The sequence below is a fragment of the Fonsecaea pedrosoi genome (genome assembly GCF_000835455.1).
Source record: "Fonsecaea pedrosoi CBS 271.37 unplaced genomic scaffold supercont1.3, whole genome shotgun sequence".
In the NCBI taxonomy this organism is placed as follows: Eukaryota; Fungi; Ascomycota; class Eurotiomycetes; order Chaetothyriales; family Herpotrichiellaceae; genus Fonsecaea; species Fonsecaea pedrosoi.
The window spans coordinates 4,728,599-4,751,524 of NW_013550613.1; the positions used below are offsets into that span (position 1 = coordinate 4,728,599).

A 22,926-nucleotide genomic window follows, 5' to 3' on the forward strand; every position below is an offset into this window, starting at 1 on the left:
CCGCGTCGCATCATGTACAAATATCTATATCCCAGAGCCTACACAGCCGGGTATCAAAACCAAAATCTATCTCTTCGTCGTCTTTCGTCTCGTCAACCGCGCATTGGTGAACTTCCATGAGGGGAACATCTAGTTCGTAGTCATCTCGTTTGAAACCGAGCTACCATCCGCCGCCACTGAGTCCGGCAATACTCGCAATGCGCTCCGTGTCGCTCATCTTGCTCGCGGGTTTGTTCTTGCCAACGTCGCTCTCGACTTGCCGGAATGTCGTATATGCTAGCTTGGAGACCGGCACGTTCACAAGCCGAGACCACTGATAAAGGAAGTCGTAGACCTCGGTAGTGTCGATTCCGTTGATGATTGTGTGTTTGGTCTTCTCGTGCCCGTTCAGACAGCTGAGACCGTTCGTCATCGGCACGTCCTCTCCTTGCTCATCTGTATCAATGTCCTCGGAGGAATCACCCGAGTAGTAGGCTTCATCCACAAGTCGCAACCACTCCTTCTGACTCTGCGGGCCACTGACAACATTGACCACATCTTCGCTCCGTGTCTGGGGCAACGTCTCCATCACGTCGTCAACCTTGATTTGTCCGCCTCCGTTCGTACATCCCCCAGGACAAGCCATGACTTCTACATAAGCGTAGTCACTGATACCTCCGCTTCCACCCGCTGGATTCATACGTCTCGCAGCGCCAGGTAATTTGCTCTGCCTCGCAGGTTTCAGTTTCCGCACGAGATTCTGAATGTTTCGGAAACCGTAATATCTTGCGGACTTCATAAGAACTTGGCCTGAGGAGTCAACAAGGGAATATTCCACCACGTCAGCGTTACGACCACGCTGGACGGAAATAGTGGAGCCCGGGTGGCGTGATTGTTCGGTTAGGAGGATGTGATAAAGGTAACCGCCTGAAGAGCCGGCTGCCACACTTTGCTCTTGTTGGAGCCGTGGCCGTTGTTTTGGGAAGAGGAAGTGAGAAATGTGTGGGTCTGGGAACGGAGTGCGTTCGGCGGATGAGAGCGGTCTGCGTGGAAGACTGGAGAGTTGAATACCGCGAGCTGAGGCAAGGGACAGGAGCTCGCGGGAGGTGATCACACAATCAACGTCTCGTATAGGAGGAACGGATGGGTCCGAAGACTCTGAGTATCGCCACCAACGATCCGTTAGCTCTTCCCTGCTGGCCTCGAGTTTCTTGTCAAAGCAGGGCATTATTGCCAGATGCCATATCTGTGAAGGATGGATGTCCAGCGTCTTGCTCAGAACCGACTTGAGCAGTGTTCCAGATAACGCCTGTGGAGATTTCAGTGCTGAGAGATGCGGAAGGATATAAGGATGTGTCTTCTCCGCGTAACAAATCCAACCCGGACAAGCTGAAGTCAGGATCGGCCTGGGTTTCGACCCTGCTGTGATTGAGTCTGCCACCTCTTCAGCCCCTAACACCAGGCACGCTTCCCGGGCCTGGTTAGTGTCCACCACATATGTAAATCGGCTATTGTGCTGACCACCTATCCGCAAGCCCTGTGATCCGCTAAGAAACTGTTCAATCATGAATCCGGCTCTTCGTTCGGAGATACCATATGTCGCAGCCAGACTAGCCCGAACCTGCGGGCTCACGCTGGCAACGAAGATTTTCGCATTCGAAGGCGGAGATCTGTGACCATTTGCAAGCCCGTTTTGCCTGTCGATAAGATGTTGTACATCTAGCGAGGGATAGGAATCGAGTGTATTCAGGACTTCAGTATGAGATTGTAACGAAACGAGAACGGCCTCTGCAGACGTAACACAACCGGAGCAGGCGAGACAATCAGTGAGGGAGATCGAGGCAGGCGCCGGGTTTTTGGTCTGGACCTTATCCTCGGTGGTCACTTCGTAAGGATTGCCATCGTCCTCCTGTCTCGGGAGTGTCTCGACCGGTTTAATGCAGGCGACGCCAGGCGAAATGAAGTCGTTGAGATCGTCTGCGGAGAGGATGGCGCTCATGGCTGCCAGAAGGTGGCGACCGCGACAGGGGTGACGAGGTTGGCTTTGGAAGTAGGCGGATACACTCTCTGTGTCCGCTTCAGAAGAGTGATCCTACAGAACATGAGTTGTCCTCAGTCTTTCTTGGGGAACAGTGTCAAAACCACTATCTTGATCGTGTTTTGAATTATTAATTGCGAGATGCTGTTTGGGGTGCGAAACTCCGATGGTCGGCATGGAAAATCCAAAGTTCTAGACCTGACGTAGTTGGGTGCATGACTAAGAACTTAGGTAAACTCGTCTCCAGATCTAACCGGGCGTGGCCGGGAACTTCAACGTCCGCAGCCTTTCATTCTCCCTCACGAGTCGTGCACGCGACCATTGTAGGACAACACACCATGCGGGTATTATGACACTCCATGCTCGACAATCGAACAGAAGGGAAAATAGAAGAGGTGGAACTTCGAGACATGCCCTCTACACACGATGATACATCTCCAGATGCCCCGCTCATCGCAGACCGCGAGCGGGACGACGGACACGCATCCTCCTCCTCAACCACTCAATCCTCTGCAAATGCCTTCATATGGGCTTTGACGGTCTCTGCTTGCGTGTCCGGACTGCTCTTTGGCTATGACACAGGAGTTATAAGCAGTACCTTGGTGTCCATCGGTACCGACCTGTCCTCTCGCCATTTAACCACCTTGGACAAGGGCCTCATAACTTCATGCACCAGTCTCTTTGCGCTCATTGCGAGTCCAATTGCGGGCGTCCTGGCGGACCGGGTTGGGAGGAAAAACATTATATTGTTCGCTGATGCGCTTTTCACACTTGGCGCTTTATGGCAGGCCGTCACAACGTCCGTTTGGGGGATGATACTGGGCCGAAGTATTGTGGGACTGGCCATTGGGGGTGCCAGTCTGATCGTGCCTCTGTATATCTCGGAACTAGCACCTAGTCACCTGAGAGGCAGACTTGTTACGGTATCTCTTCTCTTCATCACTGGGGGACAAGTCATCGCCTACTTGGTCGGTTGGGCATTTTCCACCATGAGCGGCGGATGGAGGTGGATGGTCGGCTTGGGCTCTGCTCCCGCGCTTGCACAACTTGTCATGTTAGCATTCATGCCCGAGACGCCTCGCTATCTGGCCAAAGTGCAAAGGGAAAGCGAAGCTCGTGCGGTGTTGAAGAGAGTCTACCATGGGATGGAAGGCAACACCACCAACATCGTGAATGAGACCATCCACGCCATTAAAAAGGAGCTGCTTGACGAAGAAGAGGCGCACGTCCAGCTCCGTCACTCAGCACAGTCAAAGTCCAACTTCCTAATCTCCCCAACCCTGCAATCCCTTCTCCTCCACCCTCCACATGCCCGAGCACTGACAATTACATGCACATTGCAAGCCCTTCAGCAGCTGTGTGGATTCAACAGCCTCATGTACTTCTCGGCTACCATCTTCCAACTCCTGGGGTTCCAGTCGCCGACCTTGACATCACTTAGCGTCGCCGGCACGAACTTTATGTTTACCATTGCGGCGTTTCATCTGATTGACCGATTGGGCCGGAGACGGATTCTGCTGCTTACCATTCCCATCATGGTCCTGGCCCTTCTCCTCTGCGCTGGAGCCTTCACATTTGTCCCCTTGCATTCAGGCGATAGGATAGAAACTACTGTGGACAGTTCTACTGGAAAATCCGTCCCCCAACTCCCCGCCATAGCCATCCTGGTGGCCATGCTCCTCTACGTCTCAACCTACGCGATGGGTCTCGGCCCTGTACCCTGGCAACAATCCGAGCTCTTCCCTCTCTCCGTCCGCTCTCTGGGCTCCTCGCTGGCGACTGCGACGAACTGGCTCTGCAACACCATCGTCGGCCTGACCTTCCTGCCTATGATGGATCTGCTAGGCGCGCAATGGACATTCGTCACCTACGCGGCCATCTGTGCGCTGGGCTGGGTGGTCGTGTGGTGGATTTACCCGGAGACGATGGGCCTGAGGTTGGAGGAGGTCGGCGAGTTGCTGAAGCACGGCTGGGGAGTCGACGAGAGCTTGGAACGGTTAGAGAGTTCTAGACGGGTCACTCCAAGTGATTAGGGTATTGTTTTGTTGGTTTCGGGTTCAGTCACTTAGAATTATTAGATTATGACCTTGGGCCATGGGAATGACTGTGGTTGGTGTTATAGTCAATCCTGGCTGGCTTGCTACCCATGGAGGTACATGTATGGTTGACGTGTAAACCAGTCACTCGACTCAGATTCAGAGTCAGAGTTAGCGAGGGAGGGGAATGCCCCTAGATATTCCTTCGCGAATGGACCCTCTATGTGAAGCCAGAAGAGACGCTGCTCACAGGCTCGTTGTCTCCGTCAGTCTTGGAAACATCTGTCGCCTTTTTCCGTGCCATCCTCCTGGCATGTTTCCTCTCCCTCCTCTCCTTTTCCCTCAGCTCTCTCTCTTTCACCACCACCTGCCAGTACTTGTCCCCGAGCTCCGCATACTGACGTCCACGCGCCTGAACGGCCTGCTCGAGTTGTCGGTCAACTTGGCGAAGCGCCAGTGTCCACGAAACCTTCGGAGCGGCGGGACTGTCAGAGGGGAGTTGCCGGTTTTGGTCTCTCTTCTCTCTGACGTTGTAGCGGTTTAGTCCGACAAACTGGATGCTGACACTCGACGAGGGTTGATTGTGGTCCATTTGCGTCTCCTCTCCCTGCTTTTCTGGCTGAGCATTCGTGGTAACAATCTCCGGTGACTCTGCAATGCCCTGCTCTCGGGCGAGGATGCCATCCCACTCGTCTTCCCATTCAGCGACCTGAATCGTTGCTGCGAGGTCCAGGTGCTGTGCCCACTTCCGAACACCCCACTGCAGCTTATTCTTCAACACTCGATTCATCAGCACCGGCGTCGGGCCTGGATATTTCAGAAGGGGAATTCCCTGGGTCAACATCAGGTTGGGCACTTTGCGGACACCCGATCTCAATTCAGATATCGGTCTCGGGTGCTGAAAAATGCGTGGGTTGTCAGGAGTGGAAAGGTGGTTTGCCTTGTCAGCGACGCGGCGCAGGTTCTCCAGATGGGCACGCCGCTGGGGTGGAGGCGGTTTCCATCGCGAAGCGAGTTCGGCGCGGTGTTTCGATATAGATTCGGCTTGTTGAGCCACATGCTCGAGGGTTTGGCTCAGCTTGTGTAAGCCATTGCCCGATTTAGCGGCGCATGCGCGGAGGAGCGATAGGGCGTCATGGCCGGCCTGTAGACCGTTGGCGATCTGTGAAGGGGAAAGCAGCTTGCGGTCTTGATGGAAACGGAAGCGGATCAAGGACTGAATTGTTCCAGCGACGGCATTGTTTTGGATTGCGGCCCCAACCCGCGTGCTCTCGCGGAGCAGAGCTTTGTATAGTGACAGACCTGCATCCTGCTTGTTAGAAGTCTCCGCCAAAACCACAGATGTCGCACCTACACGCTAGTCGATGAAGCCCCGATTTGTGCGGAGCAAGGATACGTGGCATCCGCACATCTCAGGTGGGATTCATAGAGAGTACATGAAATTTGGGAGTGAAAGAAATTGTTCTCGGTACACAGAATACAGATACAGGTCAGCCTCGCAAGCGGCCAGCCAACGACACCTAGGCAGGTTTGCCGATGACGAGGCTGAAGTCGACCGGAATCTATCATGATGCCTGACGACATTCTCTTGCTAACACCGTACTTACAGACATCCAAGGAGACAGTGGAAATACAAGTGACCAATGGTAGCTGCTAACTGTGCATACCTTTCTATCATCTCACTCCTGCAGCTAGAATGGTGCTATGAACGATCCCCGACGCCAAGTATGCCTTCGTAAGAACTCGTAATTCATCGCTATACGTTCAGAGGTCCAACTCCATGATACCATGCCCATGTTGCAAATCTTAGAAAGTGGTGCCTTCTTGGGGTTGCGGAAGTTTCTTATGTTGTGGTAGAGCCATGTACCTGCGGACATCAGTAACCTTTCGCGCTCGACAGGATGGCCCGGCGTACGTACCTTCTAAGCTCGATCAAAATTGTCTCCATGGTGTAGTCTCGTTTCCAGTTCGCCAAGCAAGGCAGCTTCGATGGATCAACCTTATCCGCAAGGGTTAGAGTTGACAGTGTGCCTTTCATGGTATTTATCCTCACCTTCCCCGTCTTTTGATCGACACATGGCAGATTCACCCTCGACACGAACTGGATGGTAGGTGGGAGGTCAGGATACTGCTCGCCGCAATGGATGTTGACGCTATAGATGCGATTCTCGTGGACGCTCTGTATAGCAAACGGGTCAGCTCAATCTGCCCCCTGTGGAAACGGCGGTATGGGCGCTTTACGTGAGGAGGTCCAAGGATGGTGCCGTTCCAATTGGTCATCATCAAGTCATCACTGTCAGCCAACCCATATGAGCACGCCTCTGCACGAGAGTCAGAAACAATATTCCGCAAGCAACATTCACAGGTAGTCGCAGACCTGCACCGAGGCCTTTCTCGCCCTTCTCCAACTCTTCCAGGAGCCGAAAATTTCGCGGCACTTTGGCACCCATGTTGAGATGGCAATCGGGTCGGATAAAGCGTGTGTTGTCACAAAGTGAATCGTTCTGCGGCGGATCAATACTTGTGGGAAGGAAAGACGAATACAAGAACTTAGGAGGGGCGACTTTAATGGGGAGAAACTTGAGAAGGCGGGCACGCGCCACAGCCTCGTCGCTTGGGTCATTCAGCCTTGGCATGGGACGACGCGCGCACGTGATCTCGCCTGTGGTTGGCTTGGCACGCTTGGCGATATTGTTGGGGACAATAGAGACAACAGACTCAATCACAACCATCCCTAGTAGTCTACGTAGATACCAGGCCGTCAAATATACAATGAATCAGAAAAACGGTTGAGGGTGATGGACTATCGATGCCATATCGCTGGCTCTAGCAAAATGATTAGCTTGGTTAAAGCGGCTCAACTCCCCTCTTCCGTCCACTACTATTTCATTATCCATCGACTTTCTGGCCTGGCAAAGGATATCTCGGACAGATCTTCCGACCAGATGTTATCAAAATCAAGACCACGACTGGGTCAAGATTGCCGTTGATCACCCCTCTGCATCTCCCGGAAGAGCTTTCCATCTTCCCATCCCCCGCAGCCTGAGGGAAAGGGGATTCTCACTCAGAGCATGAGCTATCCCACCCTGGCCTCGGGCTCGTGCTGGCTTGCATCTTTTTCTCTCCCGGACACGGAGATCAATCCAGATGAGTACTCCTACCAGGACGGAGGCGCAAAGCAGCACAATCGCAAAGATCTCGTACCACTTCAACTCCTTTCGTTTGGGCCGGAAAAGGACAGGTGACTGTCTCGACTCGGAATCGTCCTCCGCAGAGCCATAGAACACACCGGTGTCGGCCCCTTTCTGGCCCAGTGCAGTACTGACACCGCAGCGCTCTACTAGCCAGTTCTTGATGGCCGTTCTCTCGCTCTCCTTGTGGCAGTTCGACTGGCAATCGAACAAGCTCCCATGAAGACAGAAGCAGTTGCGGCCCTCGCTGACGCAGCCGTAATAGACAAGCGCTGGGTGTAGACAACTCTGCGCACAGGCCGGCAGACCATCGTACGAAAGGTTGTCAGAGTCTGGACCGCATTCCTGGACGAACCAGTCCTCGACGGCCATCCATTCCCACCAAGTGCACGACCACGCGCAGTAAAGCGGGTCCTTGAGAGCGCAGTAGCAACTTTTCTCATATAACAATGTCGAAGGTTTTATCGGCGTGCACGCGTCTTCCGGTGCGCTTCCGAGAGGATTGGAGCTGCAAGTGGATAGCAGACAAGGCGGCAGTTTGGAGACATCGATTTGCTGGGTAGTATTAGTTGATTGACGCTGCGACAAATGTGCGCCAGCATGCGTGGTCTGTGAGAGGATCTGCACAACAAGGGAGAGCGCGTATATCCTCCAGCCTATTTCCATTCTGCCAAGCGTTGTGCAGAAATGAGGGAATTGAGCAAAGACGTGAAGAAGCTCGAGGGAATCTACCGCAGCTGAACATATCGTTCTCTGTATTCGGACAAGCAAAAGAACCGCAGCGTGGGGACTTTGGGACAATGAGGCTGAGAATGCGCGGACCACGAATACATCGCCTCGGCCACGGACATGCTCCAGTCTGCGAGAAGTGACTGGACAGACTTCAAGCTGGAAGTCCGAAGGTCTTGTAAACGGTCGAGCAAATAAGATGCTGCCAGCAACGCATCAGAGAAAAGATGCCCTCCAAGTACAATGCAAGGTGCCGGATTTGTGTCCTTGCAGATGAAGCTCGCACCCAAAGGAGCATGGGCGCTGCATCGCTCCGGTCCTAGTGGTCGCTTCCAGCACATTTACGCGAGACCAGCCGTTTCTGCCAGTCCAATCTGTGTCCCGAGCAACCATACCACACCAACATGAGACTCTGCGTCTTGCTCCCAGCGAGAACTGGCGAGCCACCCTGTCCGTGGTGTTCCGAGGAGCCCGATTCAGCCTTATTGTGGGCGAAACTCTGCGTCTACGAGTATAAGGAGTGTCTGCACTATCGCCAACCTCAGCACGTTGGCCGGACAGATGCTGCTGAAGAACACCGTCGATGTCTAACTTCGCAATTCAGCGCCCAGTATGACATCCCCAACAGAAGTGACTACAGCCACCAGGCTTGCGATGCTGCTCTCCTTAAGCCTCATCGTTGCTTCGACCTCTGCCTACGACAGCAACATCTGTTGCATGAAGGCCGCCCGTTCGCATGAGCTCCGGATCCTTTTGCAGGAGGACCCTTGGAATGTTTGCAGCCTGAATGACACCGAAACTTACCGTCCAGGGACCACGTTCCCTTCGATTAATATCACGATGGGATGGTGCAAAGCACACTGTCCTGGCAATCAGCCAAGCGACCTGTCACAATGGCTGCAGCCCCTGACCAGCTGGGTTGTGCCTTACATCGGTCTTCTCTTGCTGTGTCCCTTTGGCGACATTAAAGATTCAGTCTCAGGGTCGCAAGCAAGGCTAACGTCGATGAAGTTCGGAGATGTCTGGAGGTGGCTCTGGCGATTCGTTCGAAGATATACCCAGGAATGGATTAATCTGCTCGGCGATCCAGCAAGTGCTATCTTTGGTGCGTTCTCAGAGATTTGGTCTGATGCAACGATGCTGCGCGAAATCAACTCGCGTCTGGATGCGGGAAGGCCGAATTGGGGCGAACTTTCTTCGGTTAATCTCTTGAAATGGGTGGTCGTCCTAGTCGGCGACACCGAATGCCCCTATGAATACGATGAACAAACAGCTGAAAGAGATTCGGGTCAAGACTCGAATAGGAAGACCATTGAACTTGACACGTTGTTCTCGCCAGAATCAGACAAAGGAGTGGATAATACTCCTAAAGTTCGAGCATTGGTGGAGATCGCGATCAAGACTCTCGTCGAGGCTCGTACCGACTTCTTCAAGGCCGTCTTCTTGCCAACGGTCCTCTTCCTTGCGGTGACGGCATCGGTCTTCTATGACGCTTACACAAAACTTGGCGACAATGATACTGCAAATGGCCTGGCTTTTGGGATTTGGTACTCGTGGTTGGTGATTCTATCTGTGGCTGCAAATTGCTTTGCCAGCAGCGTGAATGCGGGTTTGACCAAGACTACGCTGGGCCGATATTTTCAGCTCTCCGACCGAAGTGTTCCACTGCGCGAGCGCTATTTCAACGGACTGCTGTGGCATGAATGGTTGGCTCGTGTTCAGAGCAATCCAGAGAAGACGTTATCCGACTTAAACGATAATGAGCCCTTGTCACTCAACCTAATGGCGGACAGGATCGACAACTCAGAAGGACGGCATCTGGTCAAATACCCATCCCTCACATTGGCGAAGAGTTTCCAACTGCTGGTGGGCCATGTGATTGCTTGGCTCTGCGTGGCCATTCCGTCGGTGGGCGCTATTATTGTCTCATACGTAAGTTCGATTGATCTGCAAGACCACAATTGTTCCAGACGGGAGCATGGTCAGCACTGGGTGCGTCAATGCTGACTCTTGGTGGCCGACAGAACACGCCAACTGTTGGCTTTGACTGCCGATCATTCAACTTCCTCGCCTATGGAATCCTTGCATTGGTCGCTCCGGCCCTGCACATCGCATATCAGTGGATGCTTCGCAACAAGGGAAATAAATACGCGACAGAAGGACTGAAGATGTTTTACTGGTTTTTTGTCTATGCCAATGCAGCTGTACTAACCATTGGCACCATGTTGCAGCTGGCTGGGGTCTATCGGAGCTGCCGGTGTCAACTCCTGTTCGCCTCGGATAACGACATCATCGAAGTGAACCGCAATACTCATCTGGCGGTTGACAATGCAAAGGCTTACTGGCTTCCGGTAGGTTATGTGGCGTTTGGATTTGTTTGGGTGGTTTGTGGGCTTGTAACGGCAGCTAGGGCGCATATCTCGGTCCGCCTAGACCACATTGATGCGTATGACTGAGTCCAGGGTCTTTCTCCCTTCCGTGGTCTTCCCACGGGCCGGGTTATGCCCCTTGACCTTTTGTGTAGTCTTGTTCTGACCTGCAATGCTCTCGATGTCCCTTCACACCGGGAGCTAGACTTGGCATTCACATTTGCAGTGTGGTTGGCATTTTATTCTAGGAGAGACACTCCTCCACCAGCTAATTGACTAAATCATGTTGTATCCCTTCCTCGAGACTGTGCTCTGGTCCCTCGCCATAGACGAGACCTCGATGGGACAAGGCTGTCAGGGGGTGGTAGGATCGATAAAGCAGCATTACATTTGTCCTAAAAAGAGATGGCTGAGCCTTGGCGGCTTCTGATTGGTCGCCTTGGAAAGGCCACCTTGAACCACATTGCGCTGCTTCTCTTGTACCACCAACACCAAGCAGTACGACGCTCCCTTCTCTCCGCCCATGATGAGGCGAAGCAGGGATGACACATGCATTTCTTCAGTCCGAGTTGGCGAGCCTCATATCAGACTCGAAGCGACGAAACAATGACGTTCGCGTCGCCGCCGAGCAGTCGCTCGCTGACCTCAAAACAATCTCGGTGACATCCGAATCTCAACTGGCCGGTGACCTGTGCCGGCGACCTCTCTTCATTGAACCCTTTCTTCTCGCTTGCAGAACCAAAAGTACCAAGCTAGCAGCCACCGGAACTGCCTGCATCCAGAGGCTGACTGCAAGCAATGCCCTTGCTCGGACGAGGCTGCCTGATCTCCTAGCCGCCTTCCGTGATGGGGCTGCTGCAGGCTATGAGCCTCAACTCAAAATCCTCCAGACTCTGCCTTCTCTGCTCCAGCTCTATGCCGATGACATACATGGAGACCTCCTTGCGACAGTTCTAGAGCTATGTGCGTCTCTCCAATCCAGCCGGACGGCCGCTGTGAGCAACACAGCTGCAGCGACTTTCCAACAGTTAGTCTCGGCGGTGTTTGAAAAGGCTGTGCAGGGAGAAAGTCTTAGGCCGTCAGGTGGGGACGATGGAGAGAACTTCTCAGCTGCAGATTCAAGAGGTGCCTCTCTGGACGATGCAGTTCGGCTCTTCGATGACTTTTGTCTGCTGCTTGACCACCAAAAACCGCAATATCTAAAAGTGGAAAGTCTACCCATTGGCTTTCTGCTTGAAACTCTGCAGACCATTCTGTCAACTTACGATTCGCTCCTTACAGCTGACCGACTCCGCGATCAGACATGGCCGGAAACCCTTGCGCACGGTCTGTCGCGTGTCTTGGTGAGAAAGGATGCATTCGGTATGACGGCGCGCGCTCTGTCTATCTTGCTCCTAATGTTTCAATCTCGTGCTGCAGACCTCCGAGATCAACTGGCAGAGATGACACCTCTACTTATGGCTGCCCTGGAGAAGGACGGCAACCCACCATGGAAACGAGCTCTTTTCCTCGAGTTCTTTCGTACTCTGTGCTCTGACTTCAGCGTGTTCCGAGAAGCCTTTCGTCTGTTCGACAAGGGAGAAGACCCCGTCAAACTAATAGGCCAGTTGATGTCTGCATTAGTCCGTATCGCAGCGGAGGATCCATCGTTGATTGGGCTTGGGCGCCAATCTACTGTTCCTGTTCAGCGTGTAACCGACCCAAAGAGCGAAGAGGCTGCATCCATTGAGGCGCAGGGCTTGGGTGGTGCCATCACCTCTGTGACCTCGAATGACGCAAATACTACTGGTATCAGCGTCGATTGGAGTGTCGTGGCTGTTCGTCTGATGGATCAACCCGAGAAGAACACTCCTCCTGCAATCCCAAGCACTTATATCTACACTCTGGTGCTGGGTTGCATCTCACATCTATGCGATGGCCTGTCAAAGTTCATTATGCCACTGAGTGTTCCGAGCCGAGTCGCTCAACGAGACTCATCGGAACTGGGCCGCAGAGATAGTTCTGCCACAGACCGGACAGACGACGATGCCGCACGGAGACCCATTCGTCCAACTTCTGCCTCTCAGAAATATCAGCGGCTCATCAATCCTCTGACCTTAACAAACCATCGATTATACGCCCAGATCCGGACATCTGCAGATCTCATCGAGTCCTGCTGGCCCGCCGCGCTTGCGACTTGCTCAACGTTCCTCAATGCCGCACTGGACTCTGAGTTTTACCATATGTTGATCCGATCAGTTCAAAAATTGGCCCAGGTTTCGGGTGTGCTCGAGCTCTCCACGCCCAGAGATGCCTTGCTGACAACTTTGGCAAAAGCATCCATACCTTCCAATGCGAGTAGCTTCATAGCAGCCTCTCAAAGTCTCAAGTCCCCTCGAACCACAAATGCTGAACATGGGTTTTTCAACGATGTGCTTAAATCTCCAGCTGAGCCACCGCCGACACCCACTTTCCAGGTCAGCAGTTCACCGCTCAACGTCAGGCACCTGCTTTGTCTTCGGGCGTTGCTAAACCTTGGTATTGCTCTCGGGCCGACGCTAGAAGAGGATGCTTGGTTCATCCTCATTGAAACCATGCAGACGGTTGAAGCTTTGATTGCAATGCCAAACACGGTTGCGGCAACCTCGCAATCAGAAAGTCCGAGGATGGGTCACGACGGTCAGACAACTCTCTCGACCGAGATAGCTGCTGTCCAGGCGGCAACAAAGCGAATGCTCGACAGCACACGAAGTTTTAGCGCCGAGGCGTTTGCGGTTATTGTGCATGCCTTATTCCGCCTGCTTGGACAAAGTGATGCGGAAGGTGATTCGCAACCCGCGGAGCAAAGCCTTGGTTCTCCTATCTCACCGACTCGTCTAGGAGCTCCAAGACCTGCACATCATGTCTCTCGAAGTGTATCTGGTCTGTGGACAAAGTCAAAAACGCTGGATCTGGAGATCGGGTTCGTGCTTAACAAGCTCAGCGATTTGTCGCGCATCAACATATACCGCTTCGCATCTTCTGCAGAGCAAGCCTGTTCCTGGGATCTAATTGCAAGTCGTTTGCTGCGCCTCTCTCATGACACCAGTGTTGCTGACAATCATCGGATACAATCTGCGAGCATATTGGACTTGATCTCGATGGAGACAGTCAAGTTGTTGGATGACCCACGTTTCGAAGCCAGCGAGGCTGATACCATTAGATCCCGCTGCTTGCGATCGCTCTTACAACAGTTAGATTTCTTTGATGAGACCCCCAGTCGAAGGTATGATGGTGTCGAGCTGGAAATCCACAAGAGACTTCTAGATTCTCTTGAAAGTATGCTTAGCCATAGCGGAGAATCTCTGAACAACTGCTGGCCTATCGCCCTCGAGATACTGTCAATATCTTTCGCGAAGAGGGGACAGGCACGACCGCCGCCTACCGATGCATCCACGGAACAGGCCGACAACCATGCTCAGACGGCTCAGATATTAAGAGTGGCATTCAGATCTATACAGCTGATTGCCTCGGACTTTCTCGGTGTTCTCGATACTGCTTCGCTCGCAAAACTGGCTCAACTTCTGCGTCAATTTGGCTCTCAGTATTATGACTTGAACGTGGCGTTAACAAGCACGACTGTTCTGTGGAGTCTCGCCTCTCAAGCTTTGTCAAGGATCGAGACGATCGATCTCTCTTCCATGCCAACTCTGGAGAGCCGGATTGAATCAGTCACAGCAAACTCCGAGTCTTCTTCTGGAGTAATCTGGAGTGTCATTTTGCTGCAGTTGATTGAATTGTGCAAAGATGAGCGTGCAGATGTTCGAAACGCAGCCATCAAAGTCCTACTAAAGATGCTTGATGCCTCGAGCGAGGCACTAAGCCCAAATACATGGGCAATCATGCTCGAAGGTGGTCTACTCGACACTGTTAGATTTTGCATCACTCAGTATGCAGCAGACAAGAGCGATCAGAGCGACTGGATGGACTCCACGGCTCAACTGACGGAGGGTATTATTCAGATTATATCTCAGAATCTAACAGTGGTCGCCACCCACAATGACTTTAGCAACACATGGCTCCGTACTATGGACGTTCTGAAGTCCCTCCTAAGTACGAGCTCGCTGGTTGCGTCTTCGTTGGCCTTTTCGAATTTGTCAAAACTTCTTTCCGCGCTGTCGATCTTGGGAGACGTGGATGAAGATCTGATTGTGCCTCCAATGCAGCTTTGGACAGACTATCATCCTGCAAAGATTGGGCAAGACTCTGAACCTCACCATGTGGCCGGTGACGGACCGTCGAATCAACAAGCGTTCACTTCGCATGCTAATGTCCTGGTCGAAGCGTACAAGACCAGGCCCGTCGCTGTTTCGAATTATATGCAAGGCCAAACACCTATGCTAATGAATGCCATCGAGTACGGAATTCTGCTGTGTCTGCATCCTCCTTACACAAACGACATAAAAGCTCTGGCACCGGAACAGAAGGAGGCCTTGCAGTGCATGGCAATCCTGAAATCCCTCTTGCGCGGCCAAGTGTCGGAATATTCCCAGTTCACGCTGAGAATGCTAAGTCTCACTCTTAATATTCAGGATGGGAGGATTGGTCCCCAATATAAGAAGTCAGCCATCTCGAAATCTGCGCAGAAGCCAACGTTCATAGCCTTTGCTTCCACATGTTTGGATAACCTGCGGAACTTGATTCTGGAGCACGCGGAGGACGAGCATTTCATCGACAATTTAGCCGTGCAAAGAGCATGCCAAGTGCTTTCCGCGATCATTAACACGAAATACACCAAGATCCCCACGAACAGTCAAGCACCGTTATGGAGGAATGCCACCGTCACTGCAGTGGTGATGCTCGAAGCCTTGCAGAAACATGTGAGCCACAGAAGGTCACGGTCAGTGGATCGCCCTCACCTAGGTGGTTTGGCACCCGACATCACCTCCATCGCCGTTAGTATCCTGAATTCTGGTGGTCTACCCAACCCGCCTGGTTCAGGTTACACTGAAGAGACAATTCTCGAAGATGAGACGTTTGACATCGAACATTTCCGGCTTCTGCATGATGCCATTGTTCCCATCTTCCAGCTGTCAGAAGAGGTCCGGGAAGACGCATGCAAGGAGTATGCCGTTGTCATATTCCAGGCATCACTGCTCGCGAACCCTTGGTTTTACGACATTCCAGATGATCTCACCAATGACCCATTGAAAGACTTGCTAGTGACGAGACCTGGGAGTGTCCACCGGCCGGTATTTGCCGTGAGACGCAGCATTTGCTACGCAGCGTTGGATGCGCTATTTGAGCTTGTATCGCTACAGCGGCCTACGGAAAGTGCTAAGGACCAGGGAGATCTTAGGATCGAATATTCCAAGTTAGCAAGCGCAGCAGCCCCTTATCTCGTATTGCGCGTGGCGCACCCTTGCAAGACATTTCTAGCAGACCAGCGGCTGCGAGGTCTTACTCCGCCGCCAGAGCCGCAGCAGGTGGAGTTGCAGGTTGTGCTATCCAAGTTCGTTGAGTTGAGGAGTGACGGTCAGGCGATTGCTAGGATGACACAAGATCTCGAGCAAAAGGACCCTTCTCAAGGATTGCCCATTGCCATGCGGAGACTGGGGGTTAGCGAAGTGGACGACGGCAAGGCCCACCTCCGCGTTCTCTACGGCTTGATGCTGCGCGTCCGGAAGTTCTGGCAAGGACTGCCGAGATTACAAGGCCCCGGGGCACGCGCGTGGCAGGATGATGGGCCGGGCAAGGCGATCGAAGCGGCTCTAGACAGCTGGGCCAGGGTTGTGGCAGAGGATTGGGGGTTTCTGGGCATCGAGTAGAAAGGGAGTTTCTCGGGGGCTTTTCGTGAAGATGGGATGCTAAGGTTGTTGCCAACGACTCTGAATATCACGATCGGGAGCTCGGAGCACGAATGTATCACCGCATGTTTTCAAGAGTAGAAGGACACATGAGGATATATAGAACTGAGAGACAAATCGGCGCATGGAAAATATTGTGTTTGATGAAGTATGGAGGGCGATTGCCATCAATCCACCCAAACTTCGGTGTAATGCGCATTGAGTCATTGGAGAAATCCTGGGAGTCGAGGTCGGCAGGCTGCCTACTCGAGTGACTCTGTGGCGCCCACTGGGGACTGGTGGATTGAGTCCATAGCCTTCCAGAGTGCCATTCCACAGCACATTCTTCGAGGAAGAGCCGGTAACATCCCCGGATTTGACGTTGTACTCTGGGCCAGACTCGAAACTCGCCGCGTGGAAACCTGGATTAGACTTGCAGACATGGTGGTGTCACTTATGAGATGCCCAATGGCAATGTGAAGGTACACAATTCGACGCGGAATATTGCCCATTTTGGGTCGAGTCCCTCTGTGCATTGTAACCCTATCCAGACGCCTGCATCTCTGGTAGAAAGATTTTCCCGGCGAAGGTTTTCATGGCCAATGGCGAACGCGAGGAGGGAGGTTTCCTGGTTTAGGCAGGTGTCGGCGGTGTGTGGATGGGCAATTTGCCGCCAGCACCAGGCTGGTCTGTTGCTAGTGGGGGAGCTAGTTCGGGCGCCTGTCGGTAGAGCACTATTTCTGACTGTTTGAAGTAGCGGCGGGCATCTATTTGCACAATGTCAGCTGGATCAAAAGGTGGAATCCAACATTGAACGGGTATTGAAAAGTCGGATACCAGGCCTAGCGTGGGGAATTTTGGCACGTGTCGGCAATTGAAGATGAGCCTCGAGTGGGGGAACAGCAGTGTAGGCATGTTTGCAAGGCTGAAAAGGCTCAATGGCTCTCACAAAGACAGGGATTGGACGCCTCATTCAAAGGCGGAGCATATCATAGGAACGTACCTTCGTCAATCAACACCAGACTGAGGTAATATCTGGTGGAATATTTCTTGTTCACCTCTCGGAAGGTCGGGGTCAGGTCAAAGCCTCCCAAGAACAGTCGAATGGGGATCGTTTCGCCTGGTCTCTCGTCAGTATATCATTGTTACTCATCCTTGTCCCACGACTCAAAGCATTGGTATAGAGCGAGACTCCATGCACGAGCACATCAGGGAAAGAGGGGATATCATACCTCTCGATGGAGAACCGTCCATAATCTGGAATCAACCGTGAGCATCAAGGACCATGCAAAGATATGGACCACGTACCTCAAACCGCACCAACGTCTCGCTCTCATTGTATTGATTGGGGGCGACACCAGTCGTCTCCCGTCGGATAATAGACAGCTCCATATGTTTGATCTTCAGTCTGACCAGTAAGAAGTAGATTCTCCCAACAATGACATCTTTGAGGTGGTATTTGCTCTTGGAGTATTCGAACTCGATGTGCAAACAGTCTTCAATGCCGACATCCATCTTGATTGAGCTGTTTGTCTCCGGCGGTATCCGATATGAGTAGACCCAAATGTCCTTTTCCCGAATAACATCGGCCATCCTTCTCGAGACTGTGACGCGCACAAAGTATCGGAGCTTGACGTTGATGCCGTTGTATGACTCGTACTGTTTTTCGACGTTCTTGAAGTTGAATGGGAAGGTCTGAGGATGTTGCAGCTCCCCCGGCGCAGCAAGTTCCTGTCCTAGCGACAGGAATTCGTAATGATTTCCCCGGTCGAAGAACATTTCTAGACAAAGCTAGAGTCAGATACCATGGGTGGCCCAGCCAAAGCGCAGTTCTATCGTGGCATACCTATCAGACCGATGAATTGGACCTTGATACCCGTGTGTTCCAGTCTTTTCCCATCCTTTGGTCTTATTGTGACGGCGCCTTTAACAGACTCGCCATCGAGATATAGGGGTGCCTTTTCCCGCCTGTTCTTGTCGAGCTTAACATCGACAGTTTGTCGCTCGTCGGCGTCTTCGAGGACAATGTCGATATCGACCGGAGTTGAGAAGAAGAATGCTGACATGGTAGACAAGGTGGGGGACGGAAGGGGATGCTGCAGGTGTATTTATCTAGCGGTTGGGATGCTGTGAGGAGAATATTGCCTGAGAATATGGGAGATGCAGCAGAAATGTTGTCGGCGTTCAAAAGATGTAAGCTGCGCTACACTTTGTATAACAGGCGACAATCATGCCCTAGCGAGCCTGGCTGCCTGGCTACCTAGGTACGTCGTTCTCTGGAACCGCAGCTGCGCTTAGCCATCCGTGCTGCCCCAAGATGAGTGCCAAGCCCCCATCAATCTTAAGCGACAAGCGCCTTTGCACTTGGTTTTGCCTGCGCGTTGATTCTCTTCACCACCTCCCGTCAACAATCTTCCTACAGCATTCAGAGACCCGGCTAGCCTAGGGCAAAGGTATGGAATATACCAGAGGATCCTCGAGTCCGTGCCCATCGTGTCACGAGTGGGTGATCAGGCATCGCCTACATCATCTCCAACATACCCATGCCCTTCTTCACTGTCCTGCGGCGAATGTTTTTGGCTTCACATCGACCACGTGCCTGCCTCGAGACGGACCTCCGTGAAGACCTGAATCCGGTACAAAGCACTGCAAGTTTGTGACTTTCCGACCGTTGGGCCAAGACAAGACCAGTCAGATGCGAAGCAAGAGAAGAGTTTCTGAATGATAAGCATGTGGCGGGTATGGAGTCTTTGAGTCTTATCTGTGTCCCGAGAGGACGGATGGTACTCTTGGTCGACACTCTCCCAACTCTTTGGATCTCCTCATCGTCGTCCTCCTCCTCAACGCCTCTCATCGGCAACGGTAACTGACGGGGATTGCCCTCCAGTGTCAAATGGCTGATGGTTCAATTGCCGATCCCTTGGAATCTTTTCCGTCTTCCCCGCAGGCCGCACATTCTCCAAAGTCTCTAGCACCATTCAGTCCTTGTTACTGCTTCCCCGATCAATACGAGAACTCTGTCTCCTGGGGGGCCTCGATTCCACGTCAATCACTATCCTCCTTAAGCTTCAGACGGTCATCTTGGTGCCGCAGTCCGCGACTGGACCTGATCTGATCCTGCCACCTGGTCATCATCGCCAGATATTAACCGGCAGAACCACCGTCCCTAAGTGGACTTCAGCGTGTGGGGTAAGACCGGGCAACTGTCACCCTGGATCGAATCCAGCTCTGTACGACATTCAGCCATCTCGAGTCTTTCGAATTCTTTCCCATCCAGAATTCCAGCACTGACCGCCACCCCAAAAAGCAAGTTTGGTGAACCTGAACGGCAATCCTCAACCCTACATCCGCCCCCCTTTATGTGCTACTTCTTTATATCCCAACCCTCCTCCCCAGTAAGTGACCGGTTCTTTTACTCTTCATCTCTCTTATACTTGACTTGCTTGAACCCCACGCACTATTCCTGTCGCTCATTGCCTTTGTTTGCTCGCGTGTCTCCCCCCGGCACTAGGCGCCGTATCTCGTGTTCGCTTCAGCCGTGACATCACCCGTTTGCTTTGCCTGACATACGCCGCCATGCTGTCGACAGAACGATCGAGTAGACCTCATCCCTTTCGGCACCCTCATCGACCGATTTCTTCAAATTACGGGGCCTCTGCACGAGCCATGCAAAACGGGACCGATCACCTGGAACACATTTGGATCATTACCGGTCCTGCAGGATGTGGAAAGACTACGGTAGCTCAGCACCTTGCTGCTGAGTTGTCGTTACCCTACATCGAGGGTGATGATGTATGCTCCTCTGTCCTCGATTTGTGTGCGTCTAGACTAAATAAATGCACAGTATCATCCCACTGCCAACAAGCAAAAAATGGCCTCAGGAATCCCTCTGACAGACGCTGACCGCTGGGATTGGCTGATCACCCTCCGAGAAGAAGCCATCAAAAGGCTTCAAACCTCCAATTCCGTCATTGTCACATGTTCGGCCCTGAAGCGCAAATATCGCGACGTCATTCGCGTCGCCAACTACGATCATCCGTCTGTCCAAGTCCACTTCATCTACCTCAAGGTTGACGAAGTAACGCTGCAAGCGAGAGTGGCTGCGCGAGTCGGTCACTACATGAAAGAAGGGATGGTGCACAGCCAGATGGCCACGTTGGAGGAGCCGGAGGAAGAGCTTGAGTGGGATGTCATGCAAGTCGATGTGAGGGAGGATAAAGAACTGGTCAAGCGACATGCACTCGAGCTCGTGCAACGCAAGCTGAAAGAATATGATGAGCTGGCAGTGCCGCAACAAGGCCAGTGACGGCGTATTGGGTGCAAGTCGGGGATCTGGCTGGCTTTGGTACTGATTGGAACATACTAGGGCGAGCAAATGATTTGAGCAAGGGCGCAGGGCGTTAGGCAATGGGTCGGAGTCAGACCTTGATGACTGGCAAGAAAGAGACCAACATCTGCAGTGTACTTGTAAGCGACAGCAAGGGAAGGAAATACACCAAGAGGGCCGGAGTAGCCAGGGCGATGGGTTTGGGCGCCACTCTTTTTCTTGGGATTGCGACAAACACCGTGAACGAGAACTTCTTCTAGTAGCTTGGGTGAACCGCCGCGGAGGATCTTGCGTGACAGCAACGGAGCGACGCAAAGTCAAACCCAGATTTCTGAGAGAGACAAGAAAGTAAATTCTATCTGATCATTACGCTTTTTATTCTCTGCTAGACTGAGGCCACTGAGCCATTCATGTACCATCATATGCCACCAAGGTGATTCTATCGTCTGTGCTCCCCCTCAATGTGCAAGTCAGAAAAAAAGATTGCTGCTTCGCTTTCCCCCGTAGTTTGTTGTCCAGAAAAGCACTGTCCCCTGTACTTGTATGTACATTACATACGTACATGATATTACGAGCAAGGCTATGTCCCCTTTCCTGGTGTCAATCAATCCATCCAGGAAAGACATGGCGGCCACTATTAATTACCCCCTGCCCTCTCCCATCAAGGTATATGTACATGCATACATTACCTATGTACCTGTTCGGTAGATGGGGAGGTCAAAATAGGAACCACACGCCGAGAATCAAGGCCCAAGCACCAAAGAAGCCGCCGCCGCCGCCGCCGGACCACCAGAAACGTGTCTTCTCGCTGGATGCTGCGTTGGGCGCCTCCTTTCCGACACCTTGGCCAGTCACGTCCGCGGGGACGCTGCAGCTGGTAGCGCCGCAGAGGTAGCCGCTCGGACAGCACCCGCCGCCGACGCTGGGGGCGCAGGTCGCCCAGCCCTGTGCGCAGTTGCCCGTGGGCAGCGTGCCGGGCGCGGTGATGCCCGACCCCGTCGGCGCGACGATCGTCAGGGTGCTCCCCGACACGAGCGTCGTCGAGGGCAGCGCCGGGCACGACGTCGAGGCGCAGTCGCGGCCAACCTGGCAGCATCCGCCCACGTAGTATGCGGAGCAGGCGTAGAAGCCCGTCGGGCACCCGGTCACCGGGTAGGAGGGCGATGTGGAGTGCGTGGCCGTCGTGGTGGTCGTTTCTACCGTCGTGGTCAGCGAGGTCGGCCGCACGGGCGGTTCTGGCGTCGCCGACGAGGATGTCGAGAGGGGAGGGCAATTTGCTGAGCCGCATTGACGATCGGTCGGACAGCACCCACCGCCCAGCGTGGCCGGGCACGAGCGGAAGCCCGACGAGCAGGTCAGTGGCAGGGTCGTGGCAGATGTGACCGTGACAGTGAGGGTGACTGTCGAGATTACTGGAGGCAGTGGGGAGACGCTGGAAGTTCTGGTCGAGGTCGGTGTGGTCGTGGACGTCGAGGTAGGGGTTGTGGGCGTGGGCGTTGAGGGTGAAGGCGTGATTGTCGTGTATCTCGTTACTGTGGTCGTGGACGGCGTTGGGTTGGTCAGAATCGTCGCGGTCGATGTCTGGACACATCCGACCTGGTAGCATGCGTATCCTGGAAGACAGCACCCACCGCCTGGGTCGTTCGGGCACGAGGTGTAGCCACTGGCGCATGTCGTCGAGAGCGCATTGCCGCACACCTGGCCACTCGGGCAGCATCCCACATCACCCAGTCCAGTGTCCTGAACCAGTTGGCAGGTGTAGCCAGTCGCGCAGCAGCTGTTGGGTCGATCGATCGAGGTGCAGGCAGATGTGCCCGTCGGACATTGGAAGTCCCTCTCTGCGAAGAGGTGCCAACCTGGGAGCAGTCGCCGGAAGAGGCGCGGACTCTGGTCCTCGTCGTGAACTCGGACTGGGAGATCGAAGGATGTGAACGTGGTTGCATTGGCCCAGTCTAATGCGTCGCAGTTGAATTCCTCCTGCTGCTGCTCAAAGCCCCAGTATTGTAGATAGAACATCTCTCCAGGATCTCCGCTCATCTTCCTCACCCCGGTCGGGTTACTCTTTTGCAGCTTCTGTTGTGCATCTAGATCCCTTTTGACCCGCAGTTCATCTTCGGGGTAGTACTTCGAATCGGGTGGGAGATTGTATGGCCACTGCAAGTTCAGCTCTTGGGATGCCACTGACGGAATCGAGCTGCCGATAAGGGCTAGGAGCGACGAGGGTAGGGCTGCCAGTTGCAGCCATGGTGCCATAGGCACTGTGGAAGAAGGGCTGCCTCAGTATCGGGCTACGACGATGAAAGGCGATGGTGGTATGCGTGAGGACGAAGTGAGGACGATGCAACCCCTAGAGAGGTGAGGTGGACGGAGAGTGAGTAATTCCTGACAATAGAGGAGTCAGTGATCTCAGGACCTTACAATGACATTTACAACAAAATTTTAGAGACATGATG

The 22,926-nt window shown here is 53.2% G+C and overlaps 9 protein-coding genes across 9 annotated transcripts; 4 read left to right on the forward strand and 5 right to left on the reverse strand.

Annotated features, from left to right (window-relative positions):
• Nucleotides 1-160: 160 nt before the first annotated feature.
• On the reverse strand, nt 161-1,978 carry Z517_05648 (uncharacterized protein; the record flags this gene model as incomplete). Its single annotated transcript, XM_013430975.1, has 1 exon — nt 161-1,978. One exon carries the CDS (start codon nt 1,976-1,978, stop codon nt 161-163), a length of 1,818 nt encoding a protein of 605 aa, XP_013286429.1.
• A 449-nt stretch (nt 1,979-2,427) lies between these two features.
• Z517_05649 (uncharacterized protein) lies at nt 2,428-4,050 on the forward strand (the record flags this gene model as incomplete). The annotated part of the gene is made up of 1 exon (XM_013430976.1): nt 2,428-4,050. One exon carries the CDS (start codon nt 2,428-2,430, stop codon nt 4,048-4,050), a length of 1,623 nt encoding a protein of 540 aa, XP_013286430.1.
• Nucleotides 4,051-4,273: 223 nt separating this feature from the next.
• On the reverse strand, nt 4,274-5,456 carry Z517_05650 (uncharacterized protein; the record flags this gene model as incomplete). The annotated part of the gene is made up of 2 exons (XM_013430977.1): nt 4,274-5,355; nt 5,408-5,456. The coding sequence occupies 2 exons, from the start codon at nt 5,454-5,456 to the stop codon at nt 4,274-4,276; spliced, it is 1,131 nt and encodes a 376-aa protein (XP_013286431.1).
• Nucleotides 5,457-5,859: 403 nt separating this feature from the next.
• Nucleotides 5,860-6,785, reverse strand: Z517_05651 (uncharacterized protein; the record flags this gene model as incomplete). Its single annotated transcript, XM_013430978.1, has 5 exons — nt 5,860-5,920; nt 5,973-6,052; nt 6,107-6,232; nt 6,295-6,374; nt 6,431-6,785. The coding sequence occupies 5 exons, from the start codon at nt 6,783-6,785 to the stop codon at nt 5,860-5,862; spliced, it is 702 nt and encodes a 233-aa protein (XP_013286432.1).
• A 1,800-nt stretch (nt 6,786-8,585) lies between these two features.
• Nucleotides 8,586-10,429, forward strand: Z517_05652 (uncharacterized protein; the record flags this gene model as incomplete). The annotated part of the gene is made up of 2 exons (XM_013430979.1): nt 8,586-9,905; nt 9,944-10,429. The coding sequence occupies 2 exons, from the start codon at nt 8,586-8,588 to the stop codon at nt 10,427-10,429; spliced, it is 1,806 nt and encodes a 601-aa protein (XP_013286433.1).
• A 455-nt stretch (nt 10,430-10,884) lies between these two features.
• Z517_05653 (uncharacterized protein) lies at nt 10,885-16,128 on the forward strand (the record flags this gene model as incomplete). Its single annotated transcript, XM_013430980.1, has 1 exon — nt 10,885-16,128. One exon carries the CDS (start codon nt 10,885-10,887, stop codon nt 16,126-16,128), a length of 5,244 nt encoding a protein of 1,747 aa, XP_013286434.1.
• Nucleotides 16,129-16,779: 651 nt separating this feature from the next.
• Nucleotides 16,780-18,212, reverse strand: Z517_05654 (uncharacterized protein; the record flags this gene model as incomplete). The annotated part of the gene is made up of 5 exons (XM_013430981.1): nt 16,780-16,913; nt 17,150-17,266; nt 17,379-17,403; nt 17,455-17,927; nt 17,993-18,212. 5 exons carry the CDS (start codon nt 18,210-18,212, stop codon nt 16,780-16,782), a joined length of 969 nt encoding a protein of 322 aa, XP_013286435.1.
• Nucleotides 18,213-19,722: 1,510 nt separating this feature from the next.
• Nucleotides 19,723-20,452, forward strand: Z517_05655 (uncharacterized protein; the record flags this gene model as incomplete). Its single annotated transcript, XM_013430982.1, has 2 exons — nt 19,723-19,938; nt 19,991-20,452. The coding sequence occupies 2 exons, from the start codon at nt 19,723-19,725 to the stop codon at nt 20,450-20,452; spliced, it is 678 nt and encodes a 225-aa protein (XP_013286436.1).
• Nucleotides 20,453-21,190: 738 nt separating this feature from the next.
• On the reverse strand, nt 21,191-22,726 carry Z517_05656 (uncharacterized protein; the record flags this gene model as incomplete). The annotated part of the gene is made up of 1 exon (XM_013430983.1): nt 21,191-22,726. One exon carries the CDS (start codon nt 22,724-22,726, stop codon nt 21,191-21,193), a length of 1,536 nt encoding a protein of 511 aa, XP_013286437.1.
• Between the last annotated feature and the right edge of the window lie 200 nt (nt 22,727-22,926).